The 17,807-nt window shown below is 37.9% G+C and overlaps 1 protein-coding gene across 1 annotated transcript in view; it reads right to left on the bottom strand.

Annotated features, from left to right (window-relative positions):
- The window catches only part of f5 (coagulation factor V), a 116,500-nt gene extending 99,600 nt beyond the window's left edge, over positions 1-16,900 (bottom strand). Inside the window, exon 1 of the mRNA XM_039745165.1 lies at positions 16,734-16,900. Within this exon, the coding sequence (XP_039601099.1) occupies positions 16,734-16,867 (134 nt within the window). The 5' untranslated portion in view covers positions 16,868-16,900. The remainder of the gene's footprint in view (positions 1-16,733) is intronic.
- Between the last annotated feature and the right edge of the window lie 907 nt (positions 16,901-17,807).

The following is a 17,807-nucleotide window of genomic DNA, read 5'->3' as shown; positions in this document are numbered from 1 at the left end:
TTGGAGGAGACTTATCCAAATTATCTACATTTTGTTTTAAACACAACATATTTTCTAAGTTACTGAATAAAGCTGCGATGGTGTGGTGGCACTTCTGCTTCACAGCTTTATGGCTTGAATCTTAGCCAGGTCGGTCGATGCCTGTAAGCACGTTTACACATTCTCCTCATGGACTTTCCTGGCATCTGGAGAAGATGTGAAGGTAGGCTAATTGGCAAGTTTAAATTGTCCCTTTTATATACTGGGAGTGGGTGGGTTTTTTCGTGGACTGCCATACTGTGTAGAGTTTGATCCTGCTTTTTACCTCGCCAGCCACTGACTAAAACAGATCATGTCTTCTAGCGAAAGACTGGATTAATAAATCTAAACAGCTCTGTCTCCTGCTTTCTGGTCAGTGTCACCATCTCGAATCCATATAACTTAGCTGATCTCACTACCCTCCTGTAGACCTTCCCCTTCACTCTTGCTGATACCTGTCTGTCACAAATTACTCCTGACACTCTTCTCCACCCATTCCACCCTGCCTGCACTCTCTTGTTCACCTCTCTTCCACAATCCCCATTACTCTGTACTGTTGATCCCAAGTATTTAAACATATCCACCTTTGCCAACCTTGCATCCTCACCATTCCACTGACCTCCCTCTCATTAATTTTACTTCTGATGTAAAAAGTAAGGTCTACATGTACTATATGGTGAGATGGGAAGTGCTGATTGCATTCTGATAAAGTGCTGCTTTTTAACTCAACAACACTGGATAACCATGTCACCACATGAGCAGCTTTGAGAGAGATAACCTTGGAAAGTCTGAACAGATTAGATGTTACAACAAGGGCAGAGCAATGTGACAATGAGCGCAAAGCAGCATTAAACCACTGAGTATATTGAGACACCATGCCAATGTAATGATCAGCATGTTTGTCTATCCTGCTTGCATGTTCCACGCTTCACATATCGGAATTTTTCAATGGGTACACTGGTTGTCCTCTCAAATCACAAAGATGCATATGGTAGTTTAATTGGTGACTCTAAGTTGGCCCAATAAGAATGAGCTGGCTGTCATAACCCACTGACAGGTGTTCTGCTAGTAGTCGGGACCAGCTGGGACTAAAGGTGACCAAAAACAGATTCTTTATGCTGGTGTTTGTTATAATAAGGAAGATGTTTATTTACAACAATCCTTAAAAAAAAGTTCTACTGTTAATATGTACAGTGGTGAAAGTTGCAAAACAATAATAATATCAAAAAGCAAGTCCACAAAAACTGTTTACATAAAAAAGAGGGTGAAAATCCCTAAAAAAATAAAATGATCTCTTACCCAAATTTAAAAATGCTCAACAGCCAAAAAATAATAATCACAAAAAACATGGCTCTGTGACAGCTACAAACAAACAAAGCTGCCCTAAAAACTCAAAAATCAAGAGCTTGCACCAACTAGATATGAGGTTTAAAAAGCTCCTATGATTCAGTTGGACTCTGAGCCACCCAAAGACTCTTCAGCTGCCATGTACTCAGTTCTATCCTGTTTTCTCTGCTACTACCCATAAAAGCACAGCAAATGACCACTACCACCTGGCATCCCAAGCCTCCTAAAATTTCTGCCATTTCCCCCGCAACCTACTCCAAAATGGGCAAATCTACTTAAATCTTAGAGTGAAGATGGACTGGTGTAGCTCTATACACAAACTCTATCCAAGTCACTAAATAACTTAAATCAGAAATAAAACCAAAGCCCCTTTCCATGATTACCCATCTGCTTTTAAAGGTGAAAATGAAAACAAACCTAAACCACAGTGACCACCCTTACAACACCTTTTGGCTGATGCTGTCAGAATGTGCATGCACCGGGCTAAAGCACCATGTTTAAATACCTCTCCAGTCTTGGCACACATATTTGTTTGGATGGTGCCAGCTCTCTGCTAATGGGAAAACAGTGAAGCGTTTGTATAGACATTCCAAGGTAAGAGCTTTTCCTCTTAATTAATTTGCTGTACACTAGACTATACATTTAAAATTTTTCTCTAGGCTAACGGCATGCTTATAATGTCATATCATATCTCTCAGTCCTTGCCACTGAAAAACAACCCCATAGTATGATGTTACCACTACCATCCTTTGCTGTTCACTGGTATTGTATGGGTTATAAGCAGTGCCTGATTTCGTCCAGACCAAAAGTAATGTAATTAATTGTATCATAATTTCTGTAAGTTGCCTTGGATAAAGATATCAGTCAAATAATTATAATAAAATATAAAATATAAATATAAATGTAAATGCACATGACACTAATCTTGGTTTCATTAGACCAGAGAATCTTGTTTCTCATAGTCCTAGAATATTTTAGGTGCCTTTTTGCAGATTCCAAGGGGACTTCCAATGGTTGGAAGCTTCTGTCCAACCACACAGCCATAATGCATACATCAGAGAAGTGCTGTAGTGGTGGTTGTCCTTCTGAAAGTTTCTCCCATCTACACACATAGGAGTTCACCCAGAGTGACCATCAGGTTCTTGGTTACCTCCCTTAAATTTGGCCCTTCACCCATGACTGTTGAGTTTGGCTGGGTAGCCAGCTGAAAACGTCTATTACAGTATACAGTGAATTCAGCGCATGCTTGGATCTCTTCACTTTTTTCACATTTCCTATGTTGCAGCCTTGTGCTAAAATAATTTCTTTTTTTTTTTTTTTTTTTAATATTTATTAATTTTATTACAATCAATACATAGCAATCAAGTTTTTACAAAAAAAAGAATTATGCTAAGAACAGATCGATCCCCACCCTTGAGAGAGAGAGCAAGCCAAACGGTGTAAAATTTAAGGCTTGTAAAAATACCTAAATCAACAAATTCTCTGTGCTTTATAAAATCATTTCAAAATATTACTGATTAGATCCTGCCATGTTTTGAAAAAGTCTGCACAGATCCTCTAACTGAGTATTTGATTTTTCCAATTTTAAATAATATAACACATCAGTTTCCCACTGACTTAAAAGAGGAGAGTTTGGGTTCTTCCAGTTTATCAGAATAAGTCTGCGTGCCAACAGTGTAGTGAATGCAATCACAATTTGTTTGTCTTTCTCCACTTTAAGACCCTCTGGAAGAACCCCAAACACAGCTGTTAATGGGTTAGGAGGGATTGTGAGTCCAAGACTGTCTGAGAGGTAATTAAAAATTTTTGTCCAGAATAATGTTAATTTGGAGCAGGCCCAGAACATGTGACCTAGTGAGGCTGGGGCTTGGTTGCAACGTTCGCAGGTTGGATCATGCCCTGGAAACATTTTGAGAGTTTTAGTCGAGACAGATGTGCTCGATATATAATTTTGAGTTGTATAATTGTATGCTTTGCATATGGAGCTTGAGTGAATTCTCTGCATTGCTACTTTCCACTCCTTTTCTGATATATTAATTGAGAGGTCATTTTCCCAGTGTCCTCTTGGATCTTTGAAAGGAAGGGATTGTAAAAGGATTTTATATATTGTAGAGATGGAGTCTAACTCCTTGAAATTGAGCAATAATTTTTCCAGCGTGGATGAGGGTGCAAGATGAGGAAAATCTGGAAGGTTCTGTTTAACAAAGTTCCTGATTTGAAGATAGTGAAAGAAATTTGTAGCTGGAATGTTAAATTTGGAATGTAATTGTTCATAGGATGCAAAGGCGTTGTCTATATAAAGATCTCTAAGCAAGTTAATTCCAAATTTTTCCAGATATTAAAACTGCATATGTTTGTGAGGGTTGAAAGAGGTGGTTCTTTTGCAGGGTGCCACAGAAAGAAGCTTCTCCGTCTTAAAATGCTTTCTACATTGGTTCCAGATTCTAAGTGAGTGGAGCACAATTGGGTTATTAGTGTATTGCCGATAGCGTGTGTTTATTGGAGCACAAAGCAAGGAATACAAAGAAGTACTGCAGGATTTTACTTCTATTGCGGTCCATGCCTGTGTATGTTCTTCTATTTGTGTCCAGGTTCTTATCGACTGTATATTTGCGCCCAGTAATAAAACTGGAAGTTAGGTAGAGCCATGCCGCCTTCTGCCTTTTGTCTTTGTAGGGTCGCTCTTTTGATGCGTGGATGTTTAGAATTCCAAATAAATGAGGTTATTGTTGAATCTAATTGCTTAAAGAACGATTTATTAATGTATATTGGTATGTTTTGAAATAAAAAGGAGCTTAGGAAGAATATTCATCTTAACAGTGTTAATTCTTCCAGCTAGTGTGAGATGAAGGGTTGACCATCTATGCAAGTCTTGTTTAATTTTTTCCATGCAGACACGAAATTTTGTTGATAAAGAGCTTTATGTTTACTTGTGATGTTTACCCCGAGGTATTTAAACTGTTCTGCAATGATAAAAGGAAGGGTGTCTAATCTAATATTATATGCTTGAGAATTCACGGAAAGAGTACACTTTTATTCAGATTAATTCTGAGACCAGAGAGCTTTTGAAATTCTGTGAGTGCTGCTAAGACTGCAGGCACAGAATTTTCTGGGTCCGATATATACAGTACCATGTCATCTGCATATAATGAGATTTTCTGTTCCAGTCCTTCTCTGCTAATCCCCTTTATCTGATCAGTATTTCGACAATGTATTGCCAGTGGTTCAATGGCAATTGCAAACAGCAGTGGTGACAAAGGGCATCCTTGTCTTGTGCCACGTTCTAGTTTAAAGTAGTCTGAGCAAATGTTATTGATGCAAACTGAAGCTTCTGGGTTAGTATACAGTAATTTAATCCATGCACAAATGTTGGGCCAAACCCAAACTTCTCCAAAATAGTAAAAGGTATTTCCATTCAATCATGTCGAATGCTTTTTCTGCATCCAATGATAATAATATTTCTGGGGTGTTTGATTTAGTTGGTGAGTATATTACATTAAACAGGCGTCGAAGATTTGAAGATAAGTGTCGGCCCCTAATAAATCCAGTTTGGTCTTGTGATATTACTGAGGGAGCACTTTCTCCATCCTTCTAGCTATGATTTTAGAGAGTATTTTAACGTCGTTATTCAGAAGTGAAATTGGTCTGTATGATGCACATTGTAATAAGTCCTTATTTTGTTTTGGAAAGACAGTGATTAGTGCTTGGCGAAAGGTTTGTGGAAGAGATTGGTTATCTCTGGCTTCTGTAAATGTTGCTAATAGGAGGGAGCTAGCTGAGCGGAGAATTTCTTGTAAAACTCTGCAGGGTAGCCGTCAGGGCCTGCTGCTTTTCCACCTTGGAGTGACTTTATAGCATCCAGTAATTCTGATAATGACAGAGGTTTATCGAGTTCCTCCACACTAAAGCGTCAATTTGTGGTATCTGTAATTTATCCAGAAATGCATTAGATTGTATATTGTCTTCTTTAAACTCAGTAGTATATAGGGATTTATAGTAGTCTCTAAAAGTGTACATTATATTTTTGTGTTCGATGATTTTATCTCCGTTAGTGTTAGTAATTACGAGATTGCGTTGCTATGCATCTTGCTTGTGAATTTGTTGCTAAAAGCTTATTAGCTTTCTCTCCATGTTCATAATAATGATGTCTGGATTTGTAAATTAGTTGTTCGGTTTCTTTAGTTGTCAAGAGGTTTAATTCTGAATGTAGAGCCTGCCTCCTCTTATGTAGAGTCTCGCTTGGTAGTCTGGCATGTTCTTCATCTATTTTAGTAATTTCGCTTTTATCTCTGCTACTTTCTTCGCTTCGGATTTATTTCTGTGGGAAAGATATGAGATAATCTGTCCTCTTAAGAAGGCCTTAAGAGTTTCCCAGAGTATTCCTGCAGAGATCTCAGGGGATGTATTTGTCTCTAGAAAGAATTCAATTTGTTTGGATATAAATTCAGTACAATTCTCGTCAGCTAATAGAAGCGGATTGAGGCGCCATCTGGGGTGAGTGTATGGGGCTTAGTAATTTCAGCTCCAAGATCATCGGAGCATGGTCTGAAATAACAATAGCATCGTATTTACAAGATTTAATCTTAGGCAAGAAGTTATTATCTATAAAGAAGTAATCAATCCTTGAGTAGCAATGATGTACTGGTGAGTAGAAAGAATATGTTCTTGAATTTGGGTTTAAAACCTCCAGGGATCTGATAAGTTGTGATCAGTTATAAACTTTGTAATTATCTTTGCGGTGTTAGTTGCGTTCCCCTGTGGAGGAAGTCTTATCTAAAAGTGGATTTAGAACACAATTAAAGTCCCCAGCCATTATAAGTTTATGAGTGTTCAGATTGGGAATGGATGCAAATAAATTTTGTATAAATTCCTTATCATCAACATTAGGTGCATAAACATTTATCAAAATCATTTTACAGTTAGATAAGTCTCCCATGACCATCACATATCTCCCTTCAGGATCCAATACTACATCTGATGCTACAAATGGTACTGTTCTATGTATGAGAATTCCCACCCTCTAGTTTTCTTTGTAAAACTAGAATGGAACATTTGGCCAGTCCAGTCTTTTGCAGCGGAACTGATCCTTACTTAGTAAGTGGGTTTCCTGTAAAAATACTATTTTAGCATTTAGACCTGTTAGGTGAGAAAGTACTTTCTTTCTCTTTAATTCGTGATTCAGGCCTTTAACATTCCAGCTTACGAAGTTAACTGTCCCATCATGGAGACACTGATTCTGAGTTTTTGGTGTCATATTATAGTCTTAACTGGAAGTGAAATAGTTTAGGTCTTAATTTCCTATTCCCCAAGAGTTGTTGCCATGCAGCTTATTATTACGTTGATAGTTATAATTATAAAGATTGAGATGATAGATTAGATATAGATCAAGCCTGCTCTCTTTCTCTTCCCCTTAACCCCCACCCTCCCTTTTTGCCTCCCCAGGTGAGGCTAAAACCCACTTCATGCAGTCCCAGTCCTCTGACATACCCAGAGACAGAGCACGTCCAAAGCACATCAAGCCCCCATGCAGTGGGCTTTAAGGTTAAAAGATAGAGATATCTGTTACCAATATAGTCTTTAAAAGAGGAAAAGAAAAAAAAAAGAATTTTGCACTTATATATATATATATAATCTTCAGCAATTTTAGTGCATTAAGATGATATCCCCAGATAATAAACCCAGGTGATGGTGTTAAAGATGTGTCCAAAACAAGCATAACAAGTCTTAATGCAGTAATAGCAATAACAGCAAACCAAGGGTATGATATTGAACAGTCTCATTTAGGGTACACATGAAATAATTAGAAAAGAAAAAGAGGAGGAAAACGTAATTAAGCACAATAAAACATAAACATTTAGCCCTAGTAATACTAAGTAATGATAAGTAATAAGTAAGTAATAATAATATAAGAATATGAGAATATATGCTGATAAAAACCCGTATTTTAAAACAAATAGATCAGACAGTAGATTATTAATCCTAGCTTTATCATTTACCGCCATGACTCACAATTATGTATCAGAATAGTCTCGGGATCAGCTTTCTTAATTCATTTTCTGCTCCTCCTTGCTAGCGAAAACATAGAAATGACCCTGCCATTCCACTTTCAGTTTTGCGGATACAGGAGGCGTATTTGACATTGGCTTGCCGTAGCGCTGTTTAATATTATAGAAGGCGCGCTTAATAGCTGTTGCTGGAGAGAAGTCAGGAAGACGAATGTGGCAATTTTCATATATAATATCTTCCTTTTTCTGAGGAGTTCCATCACCTCTAACTTAAATGATAATCGTTCAAAACGAACTATAAAAGATCTTGGTCGGGTCTGACGGTGTTTGATCAGCGTGCGCGTAAGCGCTGCTATCTCAGATTCTGCTTTAAAGTCGCCCCCGATTATTTTAGAAAAAAGTTCAGTTGCGAATTTCACAGGGTTTAAACTTTCTCGATTCTCCGGCAGGCCTTCAATTCTGACATTATACCTTCTACTCCCATCTTCTAAAGCAGCCAGTCTGTCTCCAAGTTTTTCTCGAGTTTTTACATTCGAACTGACATTTACTGCTCTTTCCTCGGCACTGGCAGCTAGATGTTGGCTATTTCGATCCGATTCGTGAATGTCTCACTAAGATGCTCCAATTGATCAGCAAGCGTGCTCAGTTTAACCGAGTTTTTCTCAATGCGCTCTTCAATTTTACCCAGCACCTGTCGAAGTTCAAGTTGTACTTCTTGACGCAGCCTTTCATTTGCCTGTTGGATTTCCTGTTTTAATTCCTGTTTCAGTCTCTCAAGTGCCTTTGCCGTTGCTTTCTCATTAGCCTTCTCGCTTTTCTTTATATCTTGCGTGAGCTCAGCGAGCAACACTTTCAGTTCAGATAGCTCAAATGTGCCTTCTTGTACCGTAGATGAAGCAGCAGACTCTGCTGAAGCGGTGTCCCGCTGCTCCAGTCCGCGTAATTGCGTAACTGAAGCCGCGGACCTCCCGGCCTTTTCCAGTTTCAGGTAATCCTCTCCAATCGGCGAGCTATCCACATCTGCACTCACGATCGCACCTTCGCTCCCCTTTTCGCTCTCAGCCGGCGACGATGTAGCGGACCGTGGTCCCGAGGAGTCTGTACTTTCGCCCATCTGATCCAGGTCTGTCTCTGAGAGGCCGTATCTCGAACTAGGGCTTGCTGATCGCAGCTTGGATGTAGCTTTAGTCTTCGATTCTTTCGGACCCCCTTCTTGTTGGCCATGTTTATATGTGTTTACATATACTGTAGCAGTCCCTCTCGGGTTGAATAAATACAGGATATCTCAGAATAATAAGCAAATAATATGAAAAATAGCACCACTGCTAGCGGAGCTCCACTTCAGACGTCCATCTCTCGCATCGGACGAGACCAGAATCTATGCTAAAATAATTTCAATTCATTTTCTTACCTTGAGCAAGACTCACCAGAACGCAAAACGGTAAATCTTAAACAGGATTTTAGACATTTGTACAGATTTATTAAAAATAAAAAACAAAAAAATCACAGTGACACAAGTATTCAGACCCTTTACAATGCCACTTATTAGGTTTAGGTGTATCTCATTCTATTGATCATCATTGAAATGTTTCTACTCCTTGTTTGTAGTTTGCCTGTGGTCAATTCAATTGATTGGACATGATCAGTAAAAAACATTCAACAGTCTTTGAAAAGTCCCACAGATGACAATGTCTATCAGATGAAAAAGCAAGCCACGTGGTCAGCGGAATTGCCTGCTGAGCTTGGAGACAGAATTGTTTTCAGATCTGGGGGAAGCTTCAAAAAAATTCCCTCAGCATTTGAAGGTTCCCAATTACATGGCTGCCTTCTTAATTTGTAAAAAATATATATTGTGTAAGAGCCAGTATTAGAAAGTTAATATTTGATGTTAAATTTATATAATTGTTTGCTTAATTTCTATAGAATGTCAGTTTCTTTCAGCTGACTAAAATATGGTATATCCTTTCATCCTGTGTAAGTCAACATGAGATTTCTTAGCTGTATCTGTAGAACAGAGGGTTAATCAAGCTAGTTAGGGAACAGTCTGGCTGCTAACACTAACTGTTAGATATGTTTGCAAATAGGAGATGGCATACAGTTTTCTGACCGTGTTTAACGCATTTATGTTCTAGCATGCCTGTTGTCACACACGTGCGAGTAGGAGACAGCTAATGGGCCTGAGTAAATGTAATACTACACCAGACCAGGGGGTGGCAGAGTGTGCTGACTGTCTCTCTCAGTTCCTTGCAGACCATTAATGGGAAATTTCACCAGGTCCCGGCACCTCTGGTGATGTCACTTCCAGCTCCGGCATAGATGACATCATTTCCACCATCAGCTCTTAAAACCGCCATCTTACTTCCAAGTATTCAGTTCTGTTTTGTACTCAATCTTGTGAACATCTCTGTTCAATAATTTCAAACTTTTGCTGCCGGAATATAACATACGGGTGGCTGTCCCAAACCTTTATAATGTCTGGAGAGTCTTTCTTCTAACACTGTATAACCAAACTTAGAGATATATAAGCCTTAAACAGAACTTTTCTTAAATAAGAGCTTTTCTTTAATATACATTTTTTTCTATTTTTCTGTGAACTGTTTTGCTTTGAAATTAAATGAAATCGTTTAGAGCAAAGATATTTGGTCTGTGGAATTATTTGAACATATGTCACACTATTGCATGAAGTGTGCTATAAAGATGCAGAACATTGGTAATTTTGAATAAATGCAGCTACATGTTGTATAATGTTCAATTGGAATGTACTGTATGCTGCTTTATTCATTGTCTGATGTAAGATCTCATTGTACTAGGGACACTTGACAGTAAACTTCAATTTGAACTCTAGACAGAAATGGCACTTAATTCAGTTTCCTCCCTCTTCAGGTAAAGGCCTGGAACCTTTTTAATATTCAGATTACATCCCAATAATTTTGCCTGCTACCTGCTGCATTTATAAACTCTGGATTTTGAGAAATACTCAACAACATCATGAGAACTGAAATTAAGCATGTTGTTGTTTATTACACATTGCTGTTTGAATTGGTAAACTGTGATCCCCTCCTTGCCCTAGGCAATCTTCATCCCATACCTGATTCGTTAAAACTCACAGCTATACTGACTGCTCTTGGTGACCACATTTTAGAATGCTAAGAGAATTAAAATAAGAAGTGTATGGTTTTAAGATGTGACTAAAGTAAATAAGGCTCAGGATGTGAACCAAGAATTGTAGTTTTCGAAGTAGTGCAGGCAAATCGTATCCAAATATGAAACATGTAACCAGAGCCAAACTGACAAGATGTTAATTGTAACATAAGAACAGAAAGATATTTCAAAACCAGAATACACTAACAAGAATAAAAACTAAAGTTTTTTATAAAAAGAATCTGCAATCTCAGACAGCCAGGATGTGTACTAAACTGACCTTTATGCTGTTGCATTAATGACATTATGTGTTGCACACTCCTGCTCATCTTGCATTGCAACCGTTGACAAAAAAGGTCTCACAATGGCGGTGCCCATAATAAAATAACACAGCACTGTGGGAAAGTGTATTTCATTTTCAATATCATTAAAAACACAATCATTTAAAAATATGTTTGGGACATAAAGTTTTAAAGGCAAAAATGAGAAACAACCAAAAACATTATATGGTGCTAGAATGCCAGCATTTTTGTCCTAGGTGTCTCCCTGGACTGCCTAGAGCATATCCAAGGCTATAATCACAGTCTTTGAAGCAAGAACCTCAACCCCTAATCCTACACCTAACCCTAACAGCAGCAATTAGACAAAATTGCAGCATTCATGATGTCAGTGACTATTTACTGAAAAGGTGCAAACAAACAAAATGAAAGTAATGACAAAATACTACAGTTTCCTACAGATGGAAACTGGTCAGGGATGCCATTACACTTGATGCCCAGGAATGAGCCATGGGAGCCCTCCTTTTATGTGAATTGCTGGCCATAGAAACAACTAGTGAGACTCCTCATGGTCACCATCAGCTTACCACTGATAGAGAAGAGGCCACATAAAGTGTTTTTGTTGAAAAACACAGAATATAAATCATGAACATAAACAAGCTGCATGAGATGAAGCTATACAAGTACTGAATGTTGGTAATATGGGAATGAGCTTGGGTTGTCTCTGATGCAGTCTGTTTCACTCAGTCACGTACATTTGTTAGTGATATTGTGAAGGACAGCTGTAATTGGGCGGATGCCATTGCTAATAATGGTACATTCTCAGGAGCAATAGGGAACAACCTGCACCATACTACAAAAACAAAGAGGCAGAACTAATAGTGGAACACATCAGGAGACGTGGTAGTTGTGAAAAATGCTTGTCCTCAGGACTAAACCTGTCCCAGAGGAAGCTATCACTCATTACTCACCAGTGGTTCCTAACCTTTTTCATGCTTCACACCACTATAAATGTATAATTTGTCATTGGACCCTCTAAAAAAGTAACATCACATTTGAAGATTAAGAACTCAAATTTCTAATTTTCAAACCACAAATTGAACCATATAGAGTACTGCAGGTGAACAAATTCAACTCAAACAAATAAGCTTTGAACTCTGTGCATAAAATGTAGATATAAATTGAGCAATTTAGCTTAATAAATCTCAGTAATCTTGCAAATATGTTCACTGTGAAGCTTTGACACTCGATTGACAATCCAGGGGTAGGGTATCCCACGAAGCATCGAGCACCATGAGGAAATGACACACTATGAATAATCAAGAGGTTTGAGGGATTGAAGATGACCATAAAGCCACATGTGCAATGAAAGCAATGAAACACAGCCAATGAGCTTTGCCCCCTGATAACGCTTGCACTACAGTTCAAAAACAGATGTGTTACACAGTTAAAATTACTGCTGTACTGCCAGGACCGCCAGCAGAAGAGATAGACTGAGTGTAAACAGCAGGTGTTGCATCCAATTTAGTCCCCTTTGTCCCCACCCAGGCAAAAATGTCAATCAAACCTTGAAATCAGTGATGTTTCATGATCAGGGCTTGCACAGAAATCAATACTATACCTCGCCCATCTCTATTGATCTTTGCATAGTCCAAAATCTCCATTCAATTAAAAAACATTGCTCACGTTCATAAAAAACTACGCCAACAAGATGGAACCTGCAAGAACATGCATTTCTGAAGATCATTCTCAGGTGACAATTGCATATGCAATGTTTGAATCTTTTCATGTTATAGAAAAGAAGCCCTAATTAATAAATGACCTACAAACAATGGCACACTGCAAGACACTGATTGCACTACAATAACATCAGACAATACATCTCCCTCAATTTTGGTGAATCGCAACACAGCCCACCTCTTTGCTGCAACCCTTGAACTGCTATCTCACATCCCACTGGGAGTGTGGGCACCCCCGATTGTAAACGCCAGCATTACACAATACAAGATGTGGACACTCTAGAAACCAAAGTGTTCAGGACCTGCCATATGGAAACAACTCCTGTTAAATGAAAAAGAGTGAGGTTTCACTACTGATAGAGAAAGAATGGCGGATGCAGTGGCTGCCCAGTTATCTGATGTGGTTTGCAGCATTGTGATTGCTCTTTGCTGCACTTGGTGACAGGCAGACAGAAATAGAGGGGAATTTTTCTTTGGGTGCTTTTCCCCTGTTTTGCAAATATGGTTGAATTGTATGTGGAGGTAGCAAGCAGAGTTGATCAGAGGACTACCTACAATATTGTTTATCATAATTTTCAAAAATCAGATAATAAGGTACCACATGAAAGGCAATAATTCAAGTTTAAAAAGAGAAGCTGTGCAAACAAGTGCAAATTTAGGTACAGATAAAAGAAGCAACAAGTGAGAAGAACACTTTTAGAAATACTGTGCCTATAAAAAGTATTCACCACCTTGGAAGTTTTCACATTTTGTTATTATACAATGTTGAACCTCAGTTTGCGATGGGTTGGCGTCCTGCCTGGGGTTTGTTTCCTACCTTGTGCCCTGTGTTGGCTGGGATTGGCTCCAGCAGACCCCCGTGACCCTGTATTAGGATATAGTGGGTTGGATAATGGATGAATGGATGGATGAGCCTCAGTGGATTTGATGCTGATCAACAGAAAAAGACTCTTTAATGTCAAAGTGAAAACAAATCTCTGCAAAGTGATCTAAGTTAATTACAAATATAAAACACTAACTTATTGATTCATTATCAGTATTCAGTAGATATATCTTTGGCAGCCATGACAACCTTTAGTCCATGTGCACAGGTCATTGTCAGCTTTGCATATCTGAACACTGCAGTTTTTCCTTATTTTTCTTTGCAAAACTGCTCAAGCTTTGCCAGGCTGCATGAAGATTTCAAGCAGAGAGCCTTTATCAAGTCCAGCAACAAATTCTCTAAACATGATATTCAGGCTGATAGCCAAAAAGCTCACTTTTGGTCTCATCAGATTATAGAAATTTCTTCTAGCTGACTTTACGAATCTTCTGTGTACCCTCTAGTAAACACCTATCAAAAATGTCATATGTGTGATTTTTTTTTTATAGTAGCCTTTTCATCGCCACTGTCCTATCAAGCAGCAAAGGGTAGAGCACAACATTTGTCTGCATAGTCTCTTCAATCTAAGCCTCTGTAGCTTGTAACCGCAGAGTTCTCATTGGTGGCCTCCCTTAGTAGTCTTCTTCTTGTATGACCACTTAGTTTTTTATGGAGGCTATTCCCTTGTAAAATTACAACTGTACCATACACTTTTCATTTTGTAATGTTTGATTTAATTGAACTTCAAGGGGTATTCAATGAATTTCTTCATCCCCTGACTTGTACTTTTCAATCACCTTTTCATGGCGTTGCTTGGAGTGGTTTGGTGTTTTGTTGGTGTGTGTGGTGGTGGGGTGTGTTGTGTTGTTGGTTTTTTTTGGTTTTTTTTGTCTTCATTGTCTTCATTCATATGACTCACCACATGTGGGGCATCCCAGATAAGGTACATTTATACTGCAATCAATTGGAGTGGCAGACAGGTGATCTCTATTGAACTAATTATGTGATTTCAAAAACCAATTGGCTACTCAAGTGTTGATTTAGGTCTGTCACATTAAAGAAAGTGAATACTTATGTGATCAATTATTTTGTGTTTTATATTTGTAAATGATTTAGACCACTTTACACAGATCTGTTTTTATTTTGAAATTAAAGAGCTCTTTTCTGTTGATCAATGTCAGAGAAGCCCAATTAAATGCACTGTGATTCAATCTTGTAATAATAATAAAATGTGAAAGCTTCTAAGAGGGTGAATGCTTTCTATAGGCACTGTAGACGATATTTAAAAGTGATATCACACAGTGAATCAGAACCGGGCCGCTTCTCTCTTTTTAAAGCATACAGTTTAAACGATCTAGACAGGAACCTGACTAAAAAGCCATTTAAATTTAAAATCTTCGTCAAAGAGATGCAAGTTAGGTTAATTGATAATTCAAAATTGAGCTAGTGTGGGGGAATGTGTGAGAGTTGGCCCTCCCCATTTTCTACCTTGCACCCCATGCTGCCAGGATAGAGTCTGATCCCCTGCAACCCTGACTTGAATTAAATGGGTTTGAAAATATTATTTTATTAATAATTTTATCAATTCTATTTGTAGCTAGATTCTTGAGTAATAATGTTAGCACAGAGGTTTTTCAACGAGTTTAGGCCTGAATCAGTGTATCACAATACTGCATGCAAATAAAGTAGCACTTTAAATGTTCATCCTTTTTCTGACCCTCAACTCTGTGGAGTAGCAGTGCTTATCTTGTCATGGTAAAGACTATTGGCTTACCTGGAGTCATTAAATGTATTTCTTATCCGAGTCATTAACACTAGAATTACCAGAGCCTACGAAAAAACTTGTAGATCCGTCTCACCTTAAATCACTTCTCACCTCTCCGTCAGTGTCTTTTGTCCTTTAAACATAATTCTTATGATTCTTTAAAGATAATTCTTATTTAAGATCTAACATGCATTGTCTTTAAAACCTATAAGATTCTTCCATTTTATTTGTAGAGTTTTGTTCTTGTCTTCTTAGGCAATCAGGGGTGGGAGGCTGTCAAAAAAACGGGCCAATTAAAGCCCATTCAGGCATTCCTTGTGTGATTTTGGGCCATGCAAGAAATAAATCTATGTTGTTGTTGTTAATGGGTAAAACATTCAGTACATGGCTAATAGCAACTTCATGTTAAGTCTCTAAAGTCAGGGTCCATAGCAAAAAGGTAGTTGGCCCCATTTGTTAACAGGTGTTACATGTAATAAGATACATTATTTAATTCATTGTCGATGGTATGTTTTATGGTAGAAACAAAAATAAGGTGCAAACAAACCCTGGATGGCATACCAATACATCTCAGGGAACCCTAAGCTACCAACAGAATCACCAAACAACCTAACATAAACTAAAGTAAATTGTAGTAGTCAATCAGAAAATTGGCATTAGCTGACGAGTAACTCCTGTTGATGATGTGCTCATTGTGGTTACAGAATTCATAACTTCATCTTCAAGACTGGACTGTGTAAATAAAGTGCAAAGGCTTTCATATCCTTACAAAAAAATGAAGCATAAGCTGAGTAGCACTAAAGCAGTGGTTCTCAACCTATGGGGTGGGCCCCTCTAGGGGGGCGTAAAGTAACAAAAAGGGGGGCGCGAAGATGTAAAAAAAAAGAAAACAAGAATCAAAAATATGAAAAAAGCATAGGTTGAAACCAAAACAAATTAACTTAAACTACATTCTGATACTAGAACAATAAATATAGAGTTAGTTAAATGTCGATAAAAGTTAAGTAGGTATAATAAAATATGCATCTACATTTCAAAAAAATGTTAGGGGGAGCGCGATTAAAACTGCTATGAAAACTCGGGTTGCAAATATTTAAAGGTTGAGAAACGCTGTACTAAAGTATAGAAGTCTAGTTGACACCTAACATAACATACCAGAAGGGTATGATGATAGAAAACTGCTTAGAACTTGAGCATGTGAGTATATATCTTGCATTTCTCCATAAACATTAAATGTCATTTATGTTATGCCATTTTTTCCTCATCAACATATAAGTTTTATGTCAATTTTGCTTTTGTCTTTAAGAAAACAATTGATTTACATTTTTATGCATTTCCCAATTATCATGTACACAGAGAGATGGGTGAAAGGTGGATATAAGATTGGAAAATTTATTGCTAGTATGACAAAAAAAAATCCAAATAAAAATAGTCATCTGTAAAATTTTAAAACAGCATGTTCCTCATGCTGCCCCTCATATTAGCAAAGAAAACATAACCCTTTGAAATGTCATGTTGTGAAACCCAAACCCAGCAGAGAACAGTACAACAAATCAAATAAAAAAATAGCAGATTTACCTTTGATTTCTTGGAATGTCGTAGTCCCAGTTTACTACAACGGCTGCCACATAATAATGTCTTTCCAAAGCATAGGAGTTCTGGAAAAAGAAAGAAAAAAGCAGGATACTGGAGCAGTACTTGTACGCTGCCATCCCTCAACTCGACACTGAATGCACTGGCAGGCAGACAGATGTAGAGCTCGAGCTGACTCATCTTTATCTCCAGTGAGGTACAGCTGACCTTCCGGAGCCACTGAGGCTTTGTCTAAATTCATAAGCCTGCAAATAGTTGCAAAGTTCAAATGCTCGCCCAGAGAAAACAGAGTTCTCCATGCTATTGTTTTTTTTTTAACTTTTTGTCAAATAAAACCGTGTCATTCTCTCTTTAAAGCTGTTTTTCCTGGGACATTTGTGGTACTGTGCCAACTCCTCAATGTAAGGATTTGAAAGGTATGGCAGCTCGACCGAGAACACGGGTGTCGTGATTTGATAAGAGTCCAACAGTCTGGCTGCTGAATAGCTAGCAAGTAAAGCAGCTGGGAATTAGGAATGCTGGAAGAGTTTTGAGATTTGGTGTATAGAAGTTCACTGCTTTGGAGTGATTTCAGTTCTGATACCCTGAATACTCTTGACATTTTTGATAGGTGCATCTGACTGTTTTCTGTCCATCCATTCACTGCCTAAACTTTCTTAATCCAATTACAAACCCTTTACATTAGCAGCCAGGATGCTCAGTTTACTGATACAAAAACAGCAGTAATAAGTAACCATTTTATAAAGTAACTGCCAGCTTCACAGTGGATTACTATCAGAACTGAAAAACTTTGTTCACTTTTTGTCTTTTGTTTATGGAGCAAATGTTTAACCAAATGAGTCCTATTTTTAAAAGCTTTTTACTATAATATGTTAAGTCTCCATTTACCACTCACTTCCTTCTTTTCCTGTATAGGATTAAAGAGTGTTGGATGATATTAAGCAATAAAGGCAAAAAGCCAGAAGTCAAATTCAGATACGATATTAATATATACTGATATATTTTTTCTAGTAATAAAAAAGCATTGTTATTGCAATAAAGTCGATGCTACAAGTGTTA

The sequence above is a fragment of the Polypterus senegalus genome, chromosome 2, assembly GCF_016835505.1.
Source record: "Polypterus senegalus isolate Bchr_013 chromosome 2, ASM1683550v1, whole genome shotgun sequence".
Lineage (NCBI taxonomy): Eukaryota > Metazoa > Chordata > Cladistia > Polypteriformes > Polypteridae > Polypterus > Polypterus senegalus.
The sequence above is the reverse complement of the archived record's forward strand: the minus strand, read 5'-3'. Positions and strand labels throughout refer to the sequence as shown.